This window comes from Triturus cristatus, chromosome 4_1 (assembly GCF_964204655.1).
Source record: "Triturus cristatus chromosome 4_1, aTriCri1.1, whole genome shotgun sequence".
Lineage (NCBI taxonomy): Eukaryota > Metazoa > Chordata > Amphibia > Caudata > Salamandridae > Triturus > Triturus cristatus.
Genome location: NC_140585.1, coordinates 326,999,501 through 327,019,234, shown reverse-complemented (window position 1 = coordinate 327,019,234; position 19,734 = coordinate 326,999,501). Strand labels below are relative to the sequence as shown.

At 47.8% G+C, this 19,734-nt stretch overlaps 1 protein-coding gene across 2 annotated transcripts in view; it reads right to left on the bottom strand.

Annotated features, from left to right (window-relative positions):
- Window positions 1–19,734, bottom strand: part of LOC146854882 (sodium- and chloride-dependent GABA transporter 1-like) — a 510,325-nt gene that overhangs the window by 45,217 nt on the left and 445,374 nt on the right. For both annotated transcript variants that reach the window (XM_085652291.1, XM_085652290.1), the window contains one exon: window positions 2,661–2,763. In XM_085652291.1, coding sequence (XP_085508417.1) covers window positions 2,661–2,763 — 103 coding nt within the window. The remainder of the gene's footprint in view (window positions 1–2,660; window positions 2,764–19,734) is intronic.

Here is a 19,734-nt window from a genome sequence, read left to right as displayed (position 1 = left end):
AGTGTTGGGGACCCTGGGAATCACCCAAGGTAAGTACCCAGGAACCCCACGGAGGCCATGTGCAGTGTGTAAACACGACCGCATGATCAACACAAGTCAATGGGTGCATCGCAGTTGCAGTTTTCGCACTTGCAGTTTTAATAGTAAAGGACCCTTCCCAGCAGACCCTGAAGAAACCCTGTGGAAGGTAGAAGATTGGAGAGTCACCCCACCCATGGATACCGCAGGAACCAGGATACCTACACCAGGGGAGCCGGCTGCATAGGTGTAAAGTGACGTCAGAAACCACCGTCGACCAAAATGGAGGACTTCAGGAAAGATGCTGCTGGAGGAGAAGACGAAGGAGTCAGGTAAACCCAAAGGTGGATTCAGGAGGAGCGGTACCTGCAAGCAGAGGGGACAGAGTCTATGCCGCTCAGGAGTGACCAGGAGGCACTGAAGACAATGAATGCAGGATGGTTGACTGTGCCATTGAAGATAACGCTGAGCGTACCAGGTGACGCTGTGGAAGCCCAGGAGCCGTTCACAAGCTGTCCCACGTCAGATTTAGAGAGTCAGGGGGTCAGAGGCACCAACACCCCTTGGCAACGGCAACAGGCATAGAAATCAAAGAAGATGCAGTGTCAAGACCAGCAAGGTCCAAGTGACTCACCACGAACAGGTAAGTCAGAGCAGGCCCTGGGCAAGCAGGGGAGCCTACTGGATTCAAAGAAGTCCCTTGAAAGGACCCAAAGATCTTGATGACAAGAGTCACCCAGCCTTAGCAACGGCCAGCCAACGCAGTGCACAGGGGCTTGGTTCCAGCGGTGCCGACGAGGGAGACTGGCCACAGACTCGGTCTGAAGACAGCGCAGGCCCGAGGGATTTGGAGAACCACCACCTATGTTACTGAGCCTGTTGGAGTCCGTAGGAGCCCAGGATCTGCAAACCGGTCAGCTACGTTGCGGTGCTTGCAGATGCAGGGGAGTGACTCCTTCACTTCAAGGGAGATTGCTTCAAATGCCTTGGACGTCCACAGGCCCTGTGAGTACCCTGTATGGAGCACGAATACTGATGGTGCAGCAGACTTGCGGGACAAAGAGACCTGGAGCAGCCGGAGTCTTCCCGGTTGCAGTCTCGGTCCTCAAAGCGAATTTGATGTGGTCCGTCCAACACGGTCAGTCTGACATCGTCAGACTGTCCAGGCGGTTGAAAATGACATGGAGTTGAATCGGAATTGAATCCCACGATGAATCTAAGGTCCCACCCCCAGGTAAGTCCTTAAATACCCTTAGGAAAGGGTTGGGATGATTCAGGGATTCAGGGATCCCTCCCAGAAGAAGGTCTGGACAGTGGGGCAGATACTCCTATGCCCTTTTTCGTGCAAGAGTGGGGGCCAATGGCTCCCTGAACTGGTGTGAGCTGGGGTATGCAAGGAGGGCACCAAATGTGCCTTAAAAGAAGTCTCAGTGGAGCTGGCAAGTGCCCCCAACCTGTTGCAATACACTAAATCCTGTCAGGGAGGTGTTCACACCTCCCTGTGACAGGATACCTTTTGTTCTGCCTTCCCCTGCTCGAGCTTGCCTCAGCAGCAGGAGGGCAGAAACATGCCTCTGGTCGGCAGCTGCCCTAGCTTGCTGTCTGGTTCTGGAAGACTGGTACCGAGATCACAGAGTGCCTAACGGAAGAGCTTTACAGTGCAAGAAATCATACGGTGGGGGGATAATTCCAACATGTTTGATACCAAACATGACAGGGTTTGTCACAGCCAGTTTAGAGATGGTCATCATGTAATGATGGACTCCAAATGTTGTAGGGGTGCCCTGCTCATGCAGGGGCACCCTCACACTTAGAACCCAGCACCGTGACTTCAGGATTAAAGTGCCTGCCTTAGGGGTGACTTATAGGTTTTAAGTGTAGTGACTTCAGATATAGGGAAATCTATATCTGTCCTAAGTGGTGCTAGCACCAGCTTACATTGGCTGCAATCTTGAGTGGTCTCTCACGGGTGGCATAACACATGCTGCAGCCCATGGAAGACCCTTGGTGTACCTCTGCCCTGGGTACCTTGGTACCATATACTAGGAACTTACAAGGGTACACCAGTAGCCAATATGGAGTGTACCTAAGTACTCACCATGTCTAACTTTGGGAAGAAGCACAGAGACTGGGGTCCTGATTAGCAGGATCCCAGTCAGACTAGTCAGAAAACATAATGACACCAGAAAAAAGTGGGGGTGACCATGAAAGCACATCCTACTTTCCTACACCCCCCCCCCCACCATAAGGAGATGAGACCAACCTTGCTCAGTTGAGTCTTCATTTTCTAAGTGGAAATATCTGAAAAGTATGTGCTAAATCAGGAGAATAATCCAGAAGTGGTATTTCCACAACCATTCTATCACATCAAAGGACTTTCATTACCAAACGTCTCTAAGTTGAGCCCATAAACTTTAACATTAAGAAATGTAGGTTGGCATGTGTATACTAAGGAAATACTGACAGACAGTACGCTCAAAACTCTATTAGATATACCCTGCTTTTTAAGCATTGCAAGCAATAGGTGTGTGTGAATACTGGCAAGAGACATTTAGACTAGGTGAAAGAGATAACAGATTTATGGAGTTCTACCAATGTAAAAGATAAGAACCAGCTGTAGAGAAGTGGAGTAAAAAATTTACCATAGCACCAGGAAATGGAAATGGTCTCAAAGAAAACCAGGAAAAGTAGACACATCCCACTGGCCGAGTAGTAGTCAAATAGCTTAAACACATATAGTCCACCCTAGAGAGAAAGAAACAGGGTTGATGAAGAATGACTGTCTAGGTAATCAATTAAAAATGTAAATTCATAATTTGCATGACCAACACATTACAAGCAGGTCAGCATTATTTTGTCAATCGTGACTTGTACAAATATTCAAACTATTATGTTTAAAAAAACATGCAATTTTACATCTCAGTACTGTAATGAGATGCGCATTATGAGGCGAATTTAGGGTACCAAAATACATGCTTGGCAGTGGGCTGTGTGATGAATATTATGAGACATCTATTGGTGCCATCTGGATATAAATGAAGATGATCCAGAGAGAAATCAACAAGTCTGAGATTATTTTAAATAATATGAACCAGGACATAACAGATTGGGTGTGGATGAACATCAGCGACTCTGAACAACAGTGGACGTAATCCTGTTTATTAGACAAGTAATAGCATAATCACAGATTCCCCAACTTCGCAGCAACTACTGACCACCTCCAACTCCAGATTCCAGAATTCTAGAACATACATAACCCCCATCTAAGTAAAACCCAACACATCAGTATACATACCACCTATTTAGCAAACATAGAACCAGGTGGCACCAGACAACCCTCCTAATAATAGATGTTAAAGGATCATCAACAAGTTTCTAAAGAACTGAGAATGGAACCCAACAGACATATGTACGGGCTATGCTCACAATAAAATTGATGATATTTATGACAAGGTTTCTGTCAGAAAAACTAAAAGTGGAGGCAAACATACAACGGGCAGTATTTACAGTAGATGATACTTTTATGATTTTTGAAGCATGTAAGATGATGAAGTTTTTGCATCCATCTTGTCTAGACTAGGCTACTCGAATGCAATATCTGCCGGCTTACCTGATGCTGGGTTGTACTGACTCCAGGTGATACATAACAGAGGAGCCAGACTGGTTTCCATGGTGCCTAGCTATACATAAGCTACCCCTCTGCTAAAAGATCTGCACTGGCTCCCACTCAAACAACTAATACAACTTAAACTCTGCCACACTATTTTTAAGAGCTTAAATAATTCAGCTCCGAAATTCATTTTAGACAAAATTATCTTGATCCGTTACGCAACGTGAGGTCATCAACATACACTAATTTATTAACTGTTTCAAAATACAGAAAGAGCAGATCTAGAGGCCAAAGATTTTTGGTTATACCCCCTTCTAGTTGGGATCTCTTGCCGAGGACAATCCAATGTGCGATGGATACTCTTTCCTTTCGGAAAAGTCTGAGGATTTGGCTTTCTAAACAAGCGAATGCGATCTAATTGAGATAATCTATGACCCTTCAATACGCTGCTATCTAGCCCCAAGAGACCTATGGTAAATGTGTGCTTTATGAGCTCTCACTAACATTAACAATATGCCACAAAATATTCTAAAAAACATTGTTTACCCCTTCTTCGCTTTGGAACATTTTCCCCACAAATGGAACAGTATCTATCAAAATGAAACTTTACTGCTGACCATACCCACCTTTCCACACACTCTTTGTTCCACTGCATCTTGCAAAACTGCCAATTTACTTTAACTGCCAATTATTCAACACTGCAACATTTTTCATTATTTTATCAATCTTTTGCTGCACAGCAAATCTGCTCTCAACTTTGCGAGCCAAACCCTATACATTTATCTCACTATTTCCCAAAACTTTACTTTCACACCACTGTTCCCTGTTGTCTTGGATTTGTCCTGGATAGCATACCTCACATCACTCACATGTTTCAACTTATCCTCGTCAACCTTCTTTTACCTACCCATTCCTTGTTCAACAAAGTTCCTGCCATCCTTCCCTTTAGGAAAATGAACAGAGCCAATCCCACCCTAGCACTTCACTTGAATCTCATTTCTCTGTAATCTCACCATCTGACCAAATAATAAAAGTGAAGGTTTACATTTGGCTCTCCAAAGTCTTTGACAAACATGTTCCTCTTTTGACACCTATACAATCAAATCATCAACTTAAGACTTCTTGCCTCAATGAACACGCAAACAATACAAAACAGAAATCATTGTACACCTAGACTAATAGAACAAATCTAGCAATTTTAACAAAACCTGCCTTCAATAACTCAACAGGATTTACATCCATTAAGAAGACAAAATGCTACACTATTCTAATTGAATCTCCAGTGCCAAATGTCTTGCAAATTGCATTTCACAAGATTCTCACCGAATTCTGCAATGTAAGTGCGTCACCAAAAAATAGTCTCAATTCTGAAGTTATCCGTAACACTGTTACAGAGCATCTTGTGACGAAAGACAAGATACTAGAACAACACCTTGGTTGCAAAATACATGACATCCAGCCCACTGAGACCATGATTATGAACAGTACTCTGGACCCTGACCTCTTTGAATGACCTGCTCAAGGCTAGTGGACCTGCAGCCTCACCATTAGATCCCAGTCTGGAACTGCAGTTCAAGAACATCCTACTCTCATTCATTGCTGCTACCCTATTGTCAATAACATCCCATAATCAAGCACTTCCACGCAGACCCCAAGATCTCCTACATACCACCACTCATCATGACTAATCTAGATCCAGTAGACTCAGGCTGCTACAGACTAATCTCAAATGACTCATTTTTAGGAAAACTAGTTGAAATGTTAGTAATCACTTAGATCTGCAACTTTCTGGATGAAACCATTCTATTTTCCGACTAACAAATTGGCTTCCATTCTGGAAGAGGAACCAGATCAGCTATGATTTCTAATAGGAACATTCTGAAGACTACTAAGGAGAGCAACAGCATTACAACGCTTCCAGTACGGGACATGTCTGTTGCATTACACACAACTCAGCCTCTCTCTATTCAACTGAGACTAATGGAAAGGAAATGTCTTTGAGTGAATCTGTTCCAACCTCTCGGACAGAGTCTGAATCATCTCCCACATCTCAGTTACATCACTACCTTGCAGGATCTATGCCAGCATACATAAAGAATTGATCATATCACAGCTCCCCTTCAATGCTAACTTCAGCTCTCCACACGATCTCAAGTCCTTCAGCCTAACATTCTGTAGCTTTGCTGACAAAACTCAGGTCATATTAAAAATAGCAAACCTCAGGCACCTGGACATCTGATGAATATGCCACTGCCTCCAAGCTGTAGACCAGTGGATGCTGAGGAGTGACCTTAACTTTAACATACCCACTAAAGAGATCTTAAAGTGAGGAAAAGGTAGAACTACCAGTCTGGGATAATCTGACCCCAAGAAATCCTTGTGCTACCAGCGGCATAAATGGAAGTGAGAAATCTTCCTCCAGCTATATTTCTAGCAGAAGGTCTAAGCTACCATCTCCCTAGTTCTCTATCGTCTTGAGCATGCAGACAGACACTGCCTGGGGGCACAGCTCCTAATGCCTGGAGCACTGCAAAGAATCCAGAATTTAGGAGCAATTACTACACCATCATGTATGGGATCACATTGAACCTGCCCTTCTAGTGTTTTGCCGGCTTACCCATTACCAGATGGCCAGATTTAAGGCTCTCTGCATCACATACAGATCATCCTTCATACAAGTGAAGCTGTAAAGAAATTCACAGAACAGAATTTTCTGCTCTAGATTGGCATCTCAGCTAAGTATCCCGTCATGAATGAATAAATGCATCAGTGATTCCTCCTTCTTTGTACAAACATCATAACTCTGGAATGTTCTAGAGGCAAAGACAAGTAACACCCAAGACCACCTAGAATTGAGGAAGGCAGTGTAAATGATCATACTTTGAGCAGACAGAATTCCATGCCATCAATGGGAGGGGATCTGAGGAGTGAGGACTCATACCCACCTGAAACCCAGGGAGCACAATAAGGGATCACACACTCTTCTTTGATATACCATAACTAGAAGCACAGCTACATATTTGCAGCTATACCATGAGCTGCCTCTGCTCACAAAAACTAGACCAATATATTTCCCATATGCCACAGTGTATTCACACACGTTCCGTTCATACACTAGCACCTTATAAGCCGATGTGCCCAATCTTGTGTTGCTTTCACTTTACGTTTTCCCAGGAGGTCGCCACAAACCACAGTTAAAGCATGACTCTGATCCTCATGCATGACATGCTAACACTACCCTGGCTGTCCACACCAGACCAAAACACTTTTCCACCCAAGCATGCCCATGAATTGCATGCTCCCGATTTGTTGATAAACTTTTCAAGCCTCATCGGGGAAACTGTATGCACATGACTCTACAATCCAATACACTCTTATAGTGGAAGGTAGTGAGGAGGAGTTGTATGTACCATGGTATTCTAAGCAGCGTTGGCGCTCAACTGATGGCTGCCTTTCCTTTCTCATTTTAGAAGTGCTCGAGCAGCGTGATGGCTGCCTTTCCTTCTTTATTGCCTTTCCTCCAAAGCAGACCCTCCCACCTCCCAACACAGCATGTCCGCACCTTTATTTATTTAATAACACCGGCGCTTCCTCCCTTCTAAAAGATGCTGTAGTTGGGGCGAGCATCATCACTTCAGGGCCTGCCTCTCTATCACGTGGATCATGTGAGGCTGGGCAGGCTGAACCGAAAGCAACCTGGCTGGCCATCTGTTTTATAGTTGTGCTGGTGGGGGCTGCAGGTGACGTCACTGGGCCTCTCCTCCCCTTGTCTTGTTCTGTACTGGTGTTTTGAAGTCTTGTCATGTTTGTGTGGGAAGTTAGTTTTTTTTCTGCCTAACTGCAAATGAGTCACCTAGCTGTCTGACCTTGCCTTCAAGTTCCTGTTTCGCTTTTTGAAGACAGAATGTGACTGCTGTCTAGCCTGGGGTTTCCCAAGAGGTCGCTCTGCTATTAAACATGTAAATCAAAGTCACCTGAGTGCAACACTCTGACTCTAGGGCTGAACCATCCGAGGGCTCCGTAGGTCAGATCGTACCAATGACGCTGGTGTGTGTTCTGGGGTCCAAGTCCTGAGACAGGCAGTACTTCTGGAGGTCAGACTAGAGGCAGGCGGTTTAGGCAGATGCTAAACGGCGATGAGTCCAAGTCCTGAAGCCCATCTAACATGTGATATTTACGACAGTTGTGTCTGCAGTCTCCGCAAAGAGGCCAAAGATTGAATGAGCATAGAAAACGATTAGCAAACCTTCCTGTGGAATTCAGTGAGGTGACAACGTATCTGTACTGTTCCAGGGCAAGGTGGAGGTATTTTGGATTCGTTGTACTTGGGCTCGCTTTCTTCTGAGAAGTGACGGTACTATACAAGTGAAAGTATTGTACTTCTGCTGACAAGTGCAGGTTCACTCCCTCTCAAAATGAAGACGTGCAGGTACAGTACCGGGCTGGTCCATTTAAAACACTCAGGCTCTAGGGCTGAACCATCCGAGTGCTCCGTAGGTCAGATAGTACCAATGACGCTGGTGTGTGTTCTGGGGTCCAAGTCTTGAGACAGGAAGTACTTCTTGAGATCAGACTAGAGGCAGGCGGTTTAGGTAGATGCTAAACGGCGATGAGTCCGAGTCCTGAAGCCCATCTAACATGCGATATTTACGACAGCTGTGTCTGCAGTCTCCGCAGAGATGCCAACGACTGAATGGGCATAGAACACGATTAGCAAACCTTCCTGTGGAATTCAGAGAGGTGACAACGTATCTGTACTGTTCCAGGGCAAGGTGGAGGTATTTTGGATTCGTTGTACTTGGGCTCGCTTTCTTCTGAGAAGTGACGGTACTATACAAGTGAAAGTATTGTACCTCTGCTGACAAGTGCAGGTTCACTCCCTCTCAAAATGAAGACGTGCAGGTACAGTACCGGGCTGGTCCATTTAAAACACTCAGGCTCTAGGGCTGAACCATCCGAGTGCTCCGTAGGTCAGATAGTACCAATGACGCTGGTGTGTGTTCTGGGGTCCAAGTCTTGAGACAGGAAGTACTTCTTAAGGTCAGACTAGAGGCAGGCGGTTTAGGTAGATGCTAAACGGCGATGAGTCCGAATCCTGAAGCCCATCTAACATGTGATATTTACGACAGTTGTGTCTGCAGTCTCCGCAGAGATGCCAAAGACTGAATGGGCATTAGTGCCAATATCGGCAACAGTAGTCACATGTACACACACAATACATCAATAAACCACTCGACACCTTGTTAGTGGAGAAATTTGCTGCAGGTTTATTAGCATAACCAATATGCCAACATGGTGGCTTATCTTCCGGGCGATCCCAGGGCAGGCCAACCCCTATGCCGCCTCCCCGTCTGATAAACCTAAATTACACCGTGGCGGTCGTCAATTGGTGCATACCAAATCTTGGGAAGGGCCACCCCTCCCATCCGTGGACTACGAGTCCACTTGCTTACTCACGCCCCCCCCGAAAGAGGTGGGCGGAGCGTTCCTGGCAGCCCCCGGTTGCTCAGACCCACAACCGCCTGTAGGACTAACGGGGCGCCATAGTTCTTCCAGGGGACAAAGCTAAGACATCCCTGGGTATCCTGGCTTAGCACCAAGCTGTGCTGCTGCATGAAATACCCCTTGGTATCTGCAGACTCTGGATCGCCCTGTAACTCCTCCTGCAACACAAAACAACGTGTTAGAACCTAACCCCCCCCCCTAGAACCCTTTCTTATCCGTCCGCCGGGTAAGCAGAGGGGCGGGCAAGGCGAGACGGCGAGGGACAAGAAGCCGAGAGGTGGGCGGGGGACAGCCTAAATACCCCTGTCTCCTCCCCCTCCCCGGAAGTGGGGTCGGCCGAACAACTTCCCTGGACCTGACCCAGGGAACTAGACTGGTGACTCCCGTGCCTTCCTGTGGCACTAAGGCGGCCGCCCTATTGAGGGGCCGCTGCGCGACTTCCCGGGCAGCCTTGGCAAGAACACGATTAGCAAACCTTCCTGTGGAATTCAGAGAGGTGACAACGTATCTGTACTGTTCTAGGGCAAGGTGGAGGTATTTTGGATTCGTTGTACTCAGGCTCGCTTTCTTCTGAGAAGTGACGGTACTATACAAGTGAAAGTATTGTACCTATGCTGACAAGTGCAGGTTTTCTCCCTCTCAAAATGAAGACGTGCAGGTACAGTACCGGGCTGGTCCATTTAAAACACTCAGGCTCTAGGGCTGTACTATCCGAGGGCTCCGTAGGTCAGATTGTACCAATGACGCTGGTGTGTGTTCTGGGGTCCAAGTCATGAGACAGGAAGTACTTCTTGAGGTCAGACTAGAGGCAGGCGGTTTAGGTAGATGCTAAACGGCGATTAGTCCGAGTCCAGAAGCCGATCTAACATGTGATTTTTACATGTGGACGGATGGGAGGGGGGGCAGTCTCGCTCTCTCCTGGCACAGACCCCTTCACACATCGTGCTAAGCGGGGGCTCATGAACCATGCGGGTGGTCCTGGGAGTGAGCGCTCCAGGCACCAGCTCACCCCCCTCTCTGCTCTGCTCTGCACCCGGACCCGTGAATGTCTGGAGAAAGGACTACGCGCCTTTGGAATGTCCTCTCGATTGCCCTCGCGCGCTCTTCGTCCCTCTTTTGCCTCTCCATTCTTCCCCGTCCTAGTTCTCTCTCCGCTCTTGCCTCTCCCTAGTCTACCTAAACCGCCTGCCTCCAGTCTGACCTCGGGAAGTACTTCCTGTCTCACCTTCACTATCTAGCTTTCACTGGCAGCACACGAGACATAGCCGGTGAAAGCTAGATAGTGAAGCTGTGAGAGTTCGCGATGGAGTGAGATAACTTATCATGCTGAAAAATGAAAGGTGTCATGAAAAGACTGAGATATAGTATTTGTGAGAAGATAAACAAGAGAGAGTGAGCATGCGGGGTAAAGCAAGAAGAGGGGGGCCCAAGAGAAAAGAAGATAAGAATGAAGGAGTGTGCAAAAGAACATGCATGAGTGAGAGAGAGTGCAGGAAACAAATGGGGAGAGCATAAGGAAAGAAAATAAAAAAGGAAGAATAAAGGGTATCGAAAAGGGTTCGGAGCAAGAACAGGAGAGAGCACGAGACTAAGGAGAGGCAAGAGCGGAGAGAGAACTAGGACGGGGAAGAATGGAGAGGCAAAAGAGGGACGAAGAGCGCGCGAGGGCAATCGAGAGGACATTCACACAGAGCGAAGGAAAGAAAGGGAGAGGGGTTCTAAAGCGCAGGGAGAAAAATACTCTACTCCCCCTTGGCACCTCTCCCCCTTCCCTCTCAATGCGACCTCCTCATCTCACCACTAACTGGACAGTCCTCGCGGGGAGGGCTGTGCTATCTGTTCCAAAGCCGCGTAGTCCTTTCTCCAGACATTCACGGGTCCGGGTGCAGAGCAGAGCAGAGAGGGGGGTGAGCTGGTGCCTGGAGCGCTCACTCCCAGGACCACCCGCATGGTTCATGAGCCCCCGCTTAGCACGATGTGTGAAGGGGTCTGTGCCAGGAGAGAGCAAGACTGCCCCCCCTCCCATCCGTCCACATGTAAAAATCACATGTTAGATCGGCTTCAGGACTCGGACTAATCGCCGTTTAGCATCTACCTAAACCGCCTGCCTCTAGTCTGACCTCAAGAAGTACTTCCTGTCTCATGACTTGGACCCCAGAACACACACCAGCGTCATTGGTACAATCTGACCTACGGAGCCCTCGGATAGTACAGCCCTAGAGCCTGAGTGTTTTAAATGGACCAGCCCGGTACTGTACCTGCACGTCTTCATTTTGAGAGGGAGAGAACCTGCACTTGTCAGCATAGGTACAATACTTTCACTTGTATAGTACCGTCACTTCTCAGAAGAAAGCGAGCCTGAGTACAACGAATCCAAAATACCTCCACCTTGCCCTAGAACAGTACAGATACGTTGTCACCTCTCTGAATTCCACAGGAAGGTTTGCTAATTGTGTTCTTGCCAAGGCTGCCCGGGAAGTCGCGCAGCGGCCCCTCAATAGGGCGGCCGCCTTAGTGCCACAGGAAGGCACAGGAGTCACCAGTCTAGTTCCCTGGGTCAGGTCCAGGGAAGTTGTTCGGCCGACCCCACTTCCGGGGAGGGGGAGGAGACAGGGGTATTTAGGCTGTCCCCCGCCCACCTCTCGGCTTCTTGTCCCTCGCCGTCTCGCCTTGCCCGCCCCTCTGCTTACCCGGCGGACAGATAAGAAAGGGTTCTAGGGGGGGGGGGGTTAGGTTCTAACACGTTGTTTTGTGTTGCAGGAGGAGTTACAGGGCGATCCAGAGTCTGCAGATACCAAGGGGTATTTCATGCAGCAGCACAGCTTGGTGCTAAGCCAGGATACCCAGGGATGTCTTAGCTTTGTCCCCTGGAAGAACTATGGCGCCCCGTTAGTCCTACAGGCGGTTGTGGGTCTGAGCAACCGGGGGCTGCCAGGAACGCTCCGCCCACCTCTTTCGGGGGGGGCGTGAGTAAGCAAGTGGACTCGTAGTCCACGGATGGGAGGGGTGGCCCTTCCCAAGATTTGGTATGCACCAATTGACGACCGCCACGGTGTAATTTAGGTTTATCAGACGGGGAGGCGGCATAGGGGTTGGCCTGCCCTGGGATCGCCCGGAAGATAAGCCACCATGTTGGCATATTGGTTATGCTAATAAACCTGCAGCAAATTTCTCCACTAACAAGGTGTCGAGTGGTTTATTGATGTATTGTGTGTGTACATGTGACTACTGTTGCCGATATTGGCACTAATGCCCATTCAGTCTTTGGCATCTCTGCGGAGACTGCAGACACAACTGTCGTAAATATCACATGTTAGATGGGCTTCAGGATTCGGACTCATCGCCGTTTAGCATCTACCTAAACCGCCTGCCTCAAGTCTGACCTTAAGAAGTACTTCCTGTCTCAAGACTTGGACCCCAGAACACACACCAGCGTCATTGGTACTATCTGACCTACGGAGCACTCGGATGGTTCAGCCCTAGAGCCTGAGTGTTTTAAATGGACCAGCCCGGTACTGTACCTGCACGTCTTCATTTAGAAAGGGAGTGAACCTGCACTTGTCAGCAGAGGTACAATACTTTCACTTGTATAGTACCGTCACTTCTCAGAAGAAAGCGAGCCCAAGTACAACGAATCCAAAATACCTCCACCTTGCCCTGGAACAGTACAGATACGTTGTCACCTCACTGAATTCCACAGGAAGGTTTGCTAATCGTTTTCTATGCTCATTCAATCTTTGGCCTCTTTGCGGAGACTGCAGACACAACTGTCGTAAATATCACATGTTATATGGGCTTCAGGACTTGGACTCATCGCCGTTTAGCATCTGCCTAAACCGCCTGCCTCTAGTCTGACCTCCAGAAGTACTGCCTGTCTCAGGACTTGGACCCCAGAACACACACTAGCGTCATTGGTACGATCTGACCTACGGAGCCCTCGGATGGTTCAGCCCTAGAGTCAGAGTATTGCACTCAGGTGACTTTGATTTACATGTTTAATAGCAGAGCGACCTCTTGGGAAACCCCAGGCTAGACAGCAGTCACATTCTGTCTTCAAAAAGCAAAACAGGAACTTGAAGGCAAGGTCAGACAGCTAGGTGACTCATTTGCAGTTAGGCAGAAAAAAAACTAACTTCCTACACAAACATGACAAGACTTCAAAACACCAGTACAGAACAAGGCAAGGGGAGGAGAGGCCCAGTGACGTCACCTGCAGCCCCCACCAGCACAACTATAAAACAGATGGCCAGCCAGGTTGCTTTCGGTTCAGCCTGCCCAGCCTCACATGATCCACGTGATAGAGAGGCAGGCCCTGAAGTGATGATGCTCGCCCCAACTACAGCATCTTTTAGAAGGGAGGAAGCGCCGGTGTTATTAAATAAATAAAGGTGCGGACATGCTGTGTTGGGAGGTGGGAGGGTCTGCTTTGGAGGAAAGGCAATAAAGAAGGAAAGGCAGCCATCACGCTGCTCGAGCACTTCTAAAATGAGAAAGGAAAGGCAGCCATCAGTTGAGCGCCAACGCTGCTTAGAATACCATGGTACATACAACTCCTCCTCACTACCTTCCACTATAAGAGTGTATTGGATTGTAGAGTCATGTGCATACAGTTTCCCCGATGAGGCTTGAAAAGTTTATCAACAAATCGGGAGCATGCAATTCATGGGCATGCTTGGGTGGAAAAGTGTTTTGGTCTGGTGTGGACAGCCAGGGTAGTGTTAGCATGTCATGCATGAGGATCAGAGTCATGCTTTAACTGTGGTTTGTGGCGACCTCCTGGGAAAACGTAAAGTGAAAGCAACACAAGATTGGGCACATCGGCTTATAAGGTGCTAGTGTATGAACGGAACGTGTGTGAATACACTGTGGCATATGGGAAATATATTGGTATAGTTTTTGTGAGCAGAGGCAGCTCATGGTATAGCTGCAAATATGTAGCTGTGCTTCTAGTTATGGTATATCAAAGAAGAGTGTGTGATCCCTTATTGTGCTCCCTGGGTTTCAGGTGGGTATGAGTCCTCACTCCTCAGATCCCCTCCCATTGATGGCATGGAATTCTGTCTGCTCAAAGTATGATCATTTACACTGCCTTCCTCAATTCTAGGTGGTCTTGGGTGTTACTTGTCTTTGCCTCTAGAACATTCCAGAGTTATGATGTTTGTACAAAGAAGGAGGAATCACTGATGCATTTATTCATTCATGACGGGATACTTAGCTGAGATGCCAATCTAGAGCAGAAAATTCTGTTCTGTGAATTTCTTTACAGCTTCACTTGTATGAAGGATGATCTGTATGTGATGCAGAGAGCCTTAAATCTGGCCATCTGGTAATGGGTAAGCCGGCAAAACACTAGAAGGGCAGGTTCAATGTGATCCCATACATGATGGTGTAGTAATTGCTTCTAAATTCTGGATTCTTTGCAGTGCTCCAGGCATTAGGAGCTGTGCCCCCAGGCAGTGTCTGTCTGCATGCTCAAGACGATAGAGAACTAGGGAGATGGTAGCTTAGACCTTCTGCTAGAAATATAGCTGGAGGAAGATTTCTCACTTCCATTTATGCCGCTGGTAGCACAAGGATTTCTTGGGGTCAGATTATCCCTGACTGGTAGTTCTACCTTTTCCTCACTTTAAGATCTCTTTAGTGGGTATGTTAAAGTTAAGGTCACTCCTCAGCATCCACTGGTCTACAGCTTGGAGGCAGTGGCATATTCATCAGATGTCCAGGTGCCTGAGGTTTGCTATTTTTAATATGACCTGAGTTTTGTCAGCAAAGCTACAGAATGTTAGGCTGAAGGACTTGAGATCGTGTGGAGAGCTGAAGTTAGCATTGAAGGGGAGCTGTGATATGATCAATTCTTTATGTATGCTGGCATAGATCCTGCAAGGTAGTGATGTAACTGAGATGTGGGAGATGATTCAGACTCTGTCCGAGAGGTTGGAACAGATTCACTCAAAGACATTTCCTTTCCATTAGTCTCAGTTGAATAGAGAGAGGCTGAGTTGTGTGTAATGCAACAGACATGTCCCGTACTGGAAGCGTTGTAATGCTGTTGCTCTCCTTAGTAGTCTTCAGAATGTTCCTATTAGAAATCATAGCTGATCTGGTTCCTCTTCCAGAATGGAAGCCAATTTGTTAGTCGGAAAATAGAATGGTTTCATCCAGAAAGTTGCAGATCTAAGTGATTACTAACATTTCAACTAGTTTTCCTAAAAATGAGTCATTTGAGATTAGTCTGTAGCAGCCTGAGTCTACTGGATCTAGATTAGTCATGATGAGTGGTGGTATGTAGGAGATCTTGGGGTCTGCGTGGAAGTGCTTGATTATGGGATGTTATTGACAATAGGGTAGCAGCAATGAATGAGAGTAGGATGTTTTTGAACTGGAGTTCCAGACTGGGATCTAATGGTGAGGCTGCAGGTCCACTAGCCTTGAGCAGGTCATTCAAAGAGGTCAGGGTCCAGAGTACTGTTCATAATCATGGTCTCAGTGGGCTGGATGTCATGTATTTTGCAACCAAGGTGTTGTTCTAGTATCTTGTCTTTCGTCACAAGATGCTCTGTAACAGAGCATCTCTTTCTTTCTTGTTCCTTCTTTCTCTCTCTGCCTCACTATTTCTCGCTCTCTCTCCCTCCCTATTTCTCTCTCCCTTTATCTCTCACACTCTCCCTCTTTCTCTTTCTCTCTCTCTCACTCACTCCCTTCCTCTTTCTCTCTCTCTCCCCCTCTCTCTTTCCTATCCCTTATTATCATTTAAATATATCCTTTTCTCTATAAGCACATAAAAGTACAGGATAGTTACTCCATGAAGGAAGGACACTATCTAAAAGGATATATGAGAGCAGCCCAAGGCTGTTAAGACACTCATGTGTTCTTAATTTAAATGACAAAAGTGTTCCTTATTTGGGTCTCAGAAATCCCTGCTTCGCCAGACCCCTTAATATTTTGGCCTCCTTCCTTATCCTTACACCCCTTGAATTACTCTTTCTGGAGCCCAGTGACTTTTGGTTGCAGTAAATGGTGATCAGGATTGTGCTCCCCACCAGAGTGTTATGATTTGGTGACTTGAGAACATGGGATTTACATCCAAAAGTACAAAAGGTGTGCCAGTACGTTGTTTTTTTCTAATTTTTCGTTCTGTTTATTTCATCTTTGACCTTATTTTACAAGATCATATGGCAGTCAAAAAGAATGTCAGGCTTCAGCCAGGTTTGAACGGGGCCATTCATACCCAAAGCTTCAGTGTGCCTGTGACTCAGTGTGCCTGCGTGTGTGATCACGTGCTTCGGTGCACCCGTGTGACTCTATGTATTAGTGTGTCTGTCTCATGGGGTGCGTGTGTTTCTCAGCGTGTGCATGCATGTGTGCCCATTTGTAGTGCGGTTTCTATATATGTCTGTATGCGGGGGTCAATCGGGGGTAAAAGACATTGGGGCATATGTATGAAAGGAAAAATTAGTCGCAAACGCTGCGAATCGCAAAAAACAGCGTTTGCGACTGATTTTTCGCTATTTCATATGTATCAACACACTTCCAAATTGAAAAATAAGAAATCGCTAAATTAGCGATTTCTTAGGCTGCGAAACAAGAAAACAGCGAATTTCCTAGCGAATACCTAATTTGCGATTCCTTAGCGTTGCGAATATCGCTAACAAGAAATCGCAAACACATGTATGAAATTGTCGCAAATTGCGATTTTACAAAATTCGCAATTTAAGAAATCGCTATTAACACCAATTGCTTGCAGGTGGTAAACTGGTGCAAGGTACAAAAACCAGCCCACAATGCAACAAACACACCCACAATGGCTGCAATGTACGTGATAGCCAGGAGGCTGCGTATTCGGGCCCTTGCTCACAGGAGAATGAGACAGGAACGTATCTTCAGGCTGCGCATCACCCTGTTCCAGAACACTGAAGAGGAGATCTATGACAAGTACAGACTGCACCCACAGACCATAATGGACCTGATTGAGGAGCTGAAACCCCACTTGGAGCACCCTTCTCGCAGGACACAAACAATTCCCACACAGGTCCTGTGCTCCCTGCACCTCCTGGCATCAGGGAGTTTTCAACGGGTCATAGCGGAGGTTGGTGGGGTGTCACAGAGTGCACTTTCGCGCTTCTTCCATGCCTTCCTAGATGCAATGCTACTGAGGCTCTCACATCACATTTACTTCCCCACCACCCAACAGGCATTACAGCAAACGATACTGGACTTCTACCAGATTGCACGTTTCCCCCACGTCATTGGCTGCATTGACGGGACCCATGTGGCCATCACACCCCCAGCAGAAACTGAATATGTCTACAGGAATCGGAAATGCTACCATTCCCTCAACATACAGATTGTGTGCAACGCTAAGTATCACATCACAGACATCGTAGCCAAATACCCCGGCAGTACACTTGACTCCTTCATCTTCCGACACAGTGGAATACACAGACGTCTGAGTGCTGGAGAGTTTGGGGAGGGGTACCTGCTCGGTAAATACATTGCACACATCAATACATCCACTACATCACTTGAGGGGGGGGGGGACATTGACTCACCTATTGTGTTTTTTTCCATGCAGGTGACAGTGCCTATGCAGTGCGCGACTTCCTCCTGACCCCATACCTGGATCCTGCAAATGCAAGTGAGAGGAGCTACAACAGGGCACACAGATCTACACGCTGTGTCATTGAGCGAACCTTCGGAATCCTGAAGAGCCGCTTCAGGTGCCTGCATAAAAGTGGAGGCGCACTGCAATACAGCCCTGAGACCTGCCGTAAAATCGTGGCAAGCTGTGCAATGCTACATAACATGGCAATGAGGAAAGGCACCACAATTGATGTGACCGATACAGACACATCGGATGACGAGCGCCCTGCTCCCCCTGCCAGACCAGCACCAGGAGTTGGGGCAGCTGCTGGACGCCAGAGACGGACTGAGATCACACGAAACTACTTTTAGGTGAGTATTGAGGAAATGAGACTACAAAGCCTGATGATGTGTCAAGTGTTTAATCACACTTCACATGAAAGAAATTGTAATTGTCCCCAGCACATGTTGTACACACAGTGCAGAGAAGGCACAAGTAATAGGGCAAACAGCCTTTTCGGGTAAATGCACCCGTGTTGCAGTCAGTGTCCCCGCAGATGATCACCTCCGTCGGTGCCGTCCAGGGTGAGTGCCCCCCATGGTGCGCCCTTGGCCTGCTACCTGTCTGCCACTGCGGCGTCTTTCACCTGGCAAGGTTGGAGTGATGCTGCTGCGACTCGATGTGTCCTCACTCTCAGCAGAGGCCATTAGTGCGCTGCCACCAGCATTGGCTGTCTGCAGCTGTTCCACAGCAGTGGTTACCTGCTCTAGCCCTCGTGCAATGTCCTGGCAGCAATGTGCCATGTCCACCTGCATGGTTACGCTTCTGCGTGTGAGTGCGCTGGTGGTGGTGCAGAGGCGGTTGACTGCCTTTGTATAATTGTGTGGCCGTGCATTGGCACGTCGTCCAGCCCTGTCATTGGCAGCTTGGGTGTCCCTCAAAGTGGCACAGAGCTCATGTATTGCCGCTACCATGTTGCGATTGTCCTGATGTATGCGGCCTAGCTGGCGATTTATTGACCGCATTGCCTTGCTTTGCAGGCGCTGTTCCTGCAGCATGCACTGTTCCAAGCCGGAGAACACGGTGCCTTCTCCTTCTGTTGCAGTGCTGCTCCTGGGCCTTGACCTGGATATGGCTTGTTCCCTTTGCCTTGGTGTTGGTGCGTCATGACGGGGCATGTCTGTCACACCCTGACTCCCCTCTCTCCTGTCGGTGTCATCGCCTGTTGCTGGGACTTCGTCCTCAAATGGAGGCAGTGGGGGCACATGTGCGCGCTTCCTGCGCTGAATTGGCTGCTGCTCTGTCTCATCGCTGGAGTCCGCATGGTCTGCAGGCTCCTCTCCCTCTGCGCTGTCTTCTTGTGGCATGACGTGTGCTGTGGATGTAAAGGGGACTACATGAGTTTGTGTTACTGTCTGCATGTGGCACTCAATAAAGTTACAATTCTTTGACGGCTAACCTCTGACACATTTCCATTCAATGATCCCCAAAACACATATGTTGCATTTAATTGTGATGGTGTCATGGACACACAGTCAGACACAGTACTACGAGTCCCATGATGCATTGCTGGGTGTGCTGTAAGACCTGGGCTGGATTGGCATGTTGGGAGTTTACTATGCGCATTTGGGGGAGTGTGCAAGGGAATGGGAGGAGTGCAGGGTGATTTGGCATGCATCTTACCTTGTCTGCTGGATGAGGGGTCGGAGCTGTCTATTGCCGCCAAACCACCAACGCTCTCAGGCAGGAGGGTAGACTCCACGAGCTCCTCATGGGGGGTTGGCTGCTCTGCAGTGGATGGTCCTCCTCCAGTCTGATTGGCATCCTTGAGTCTGGCTGCCACCCTCTCCTTGGACCTCTGGCGCATATCATACCACCGCTTGCGCAGCTCCTCGATGGTGCGTGTGGTGACTCCAACAGCATTCACCTTGCTCTGCATTTCCAGCCAGATTTTCCTCTTCCTGGCCTCTTGGACTTTGAGTGCCTTCTTCCCAAAGAGGAGCTCATGGCTGCAGACCAT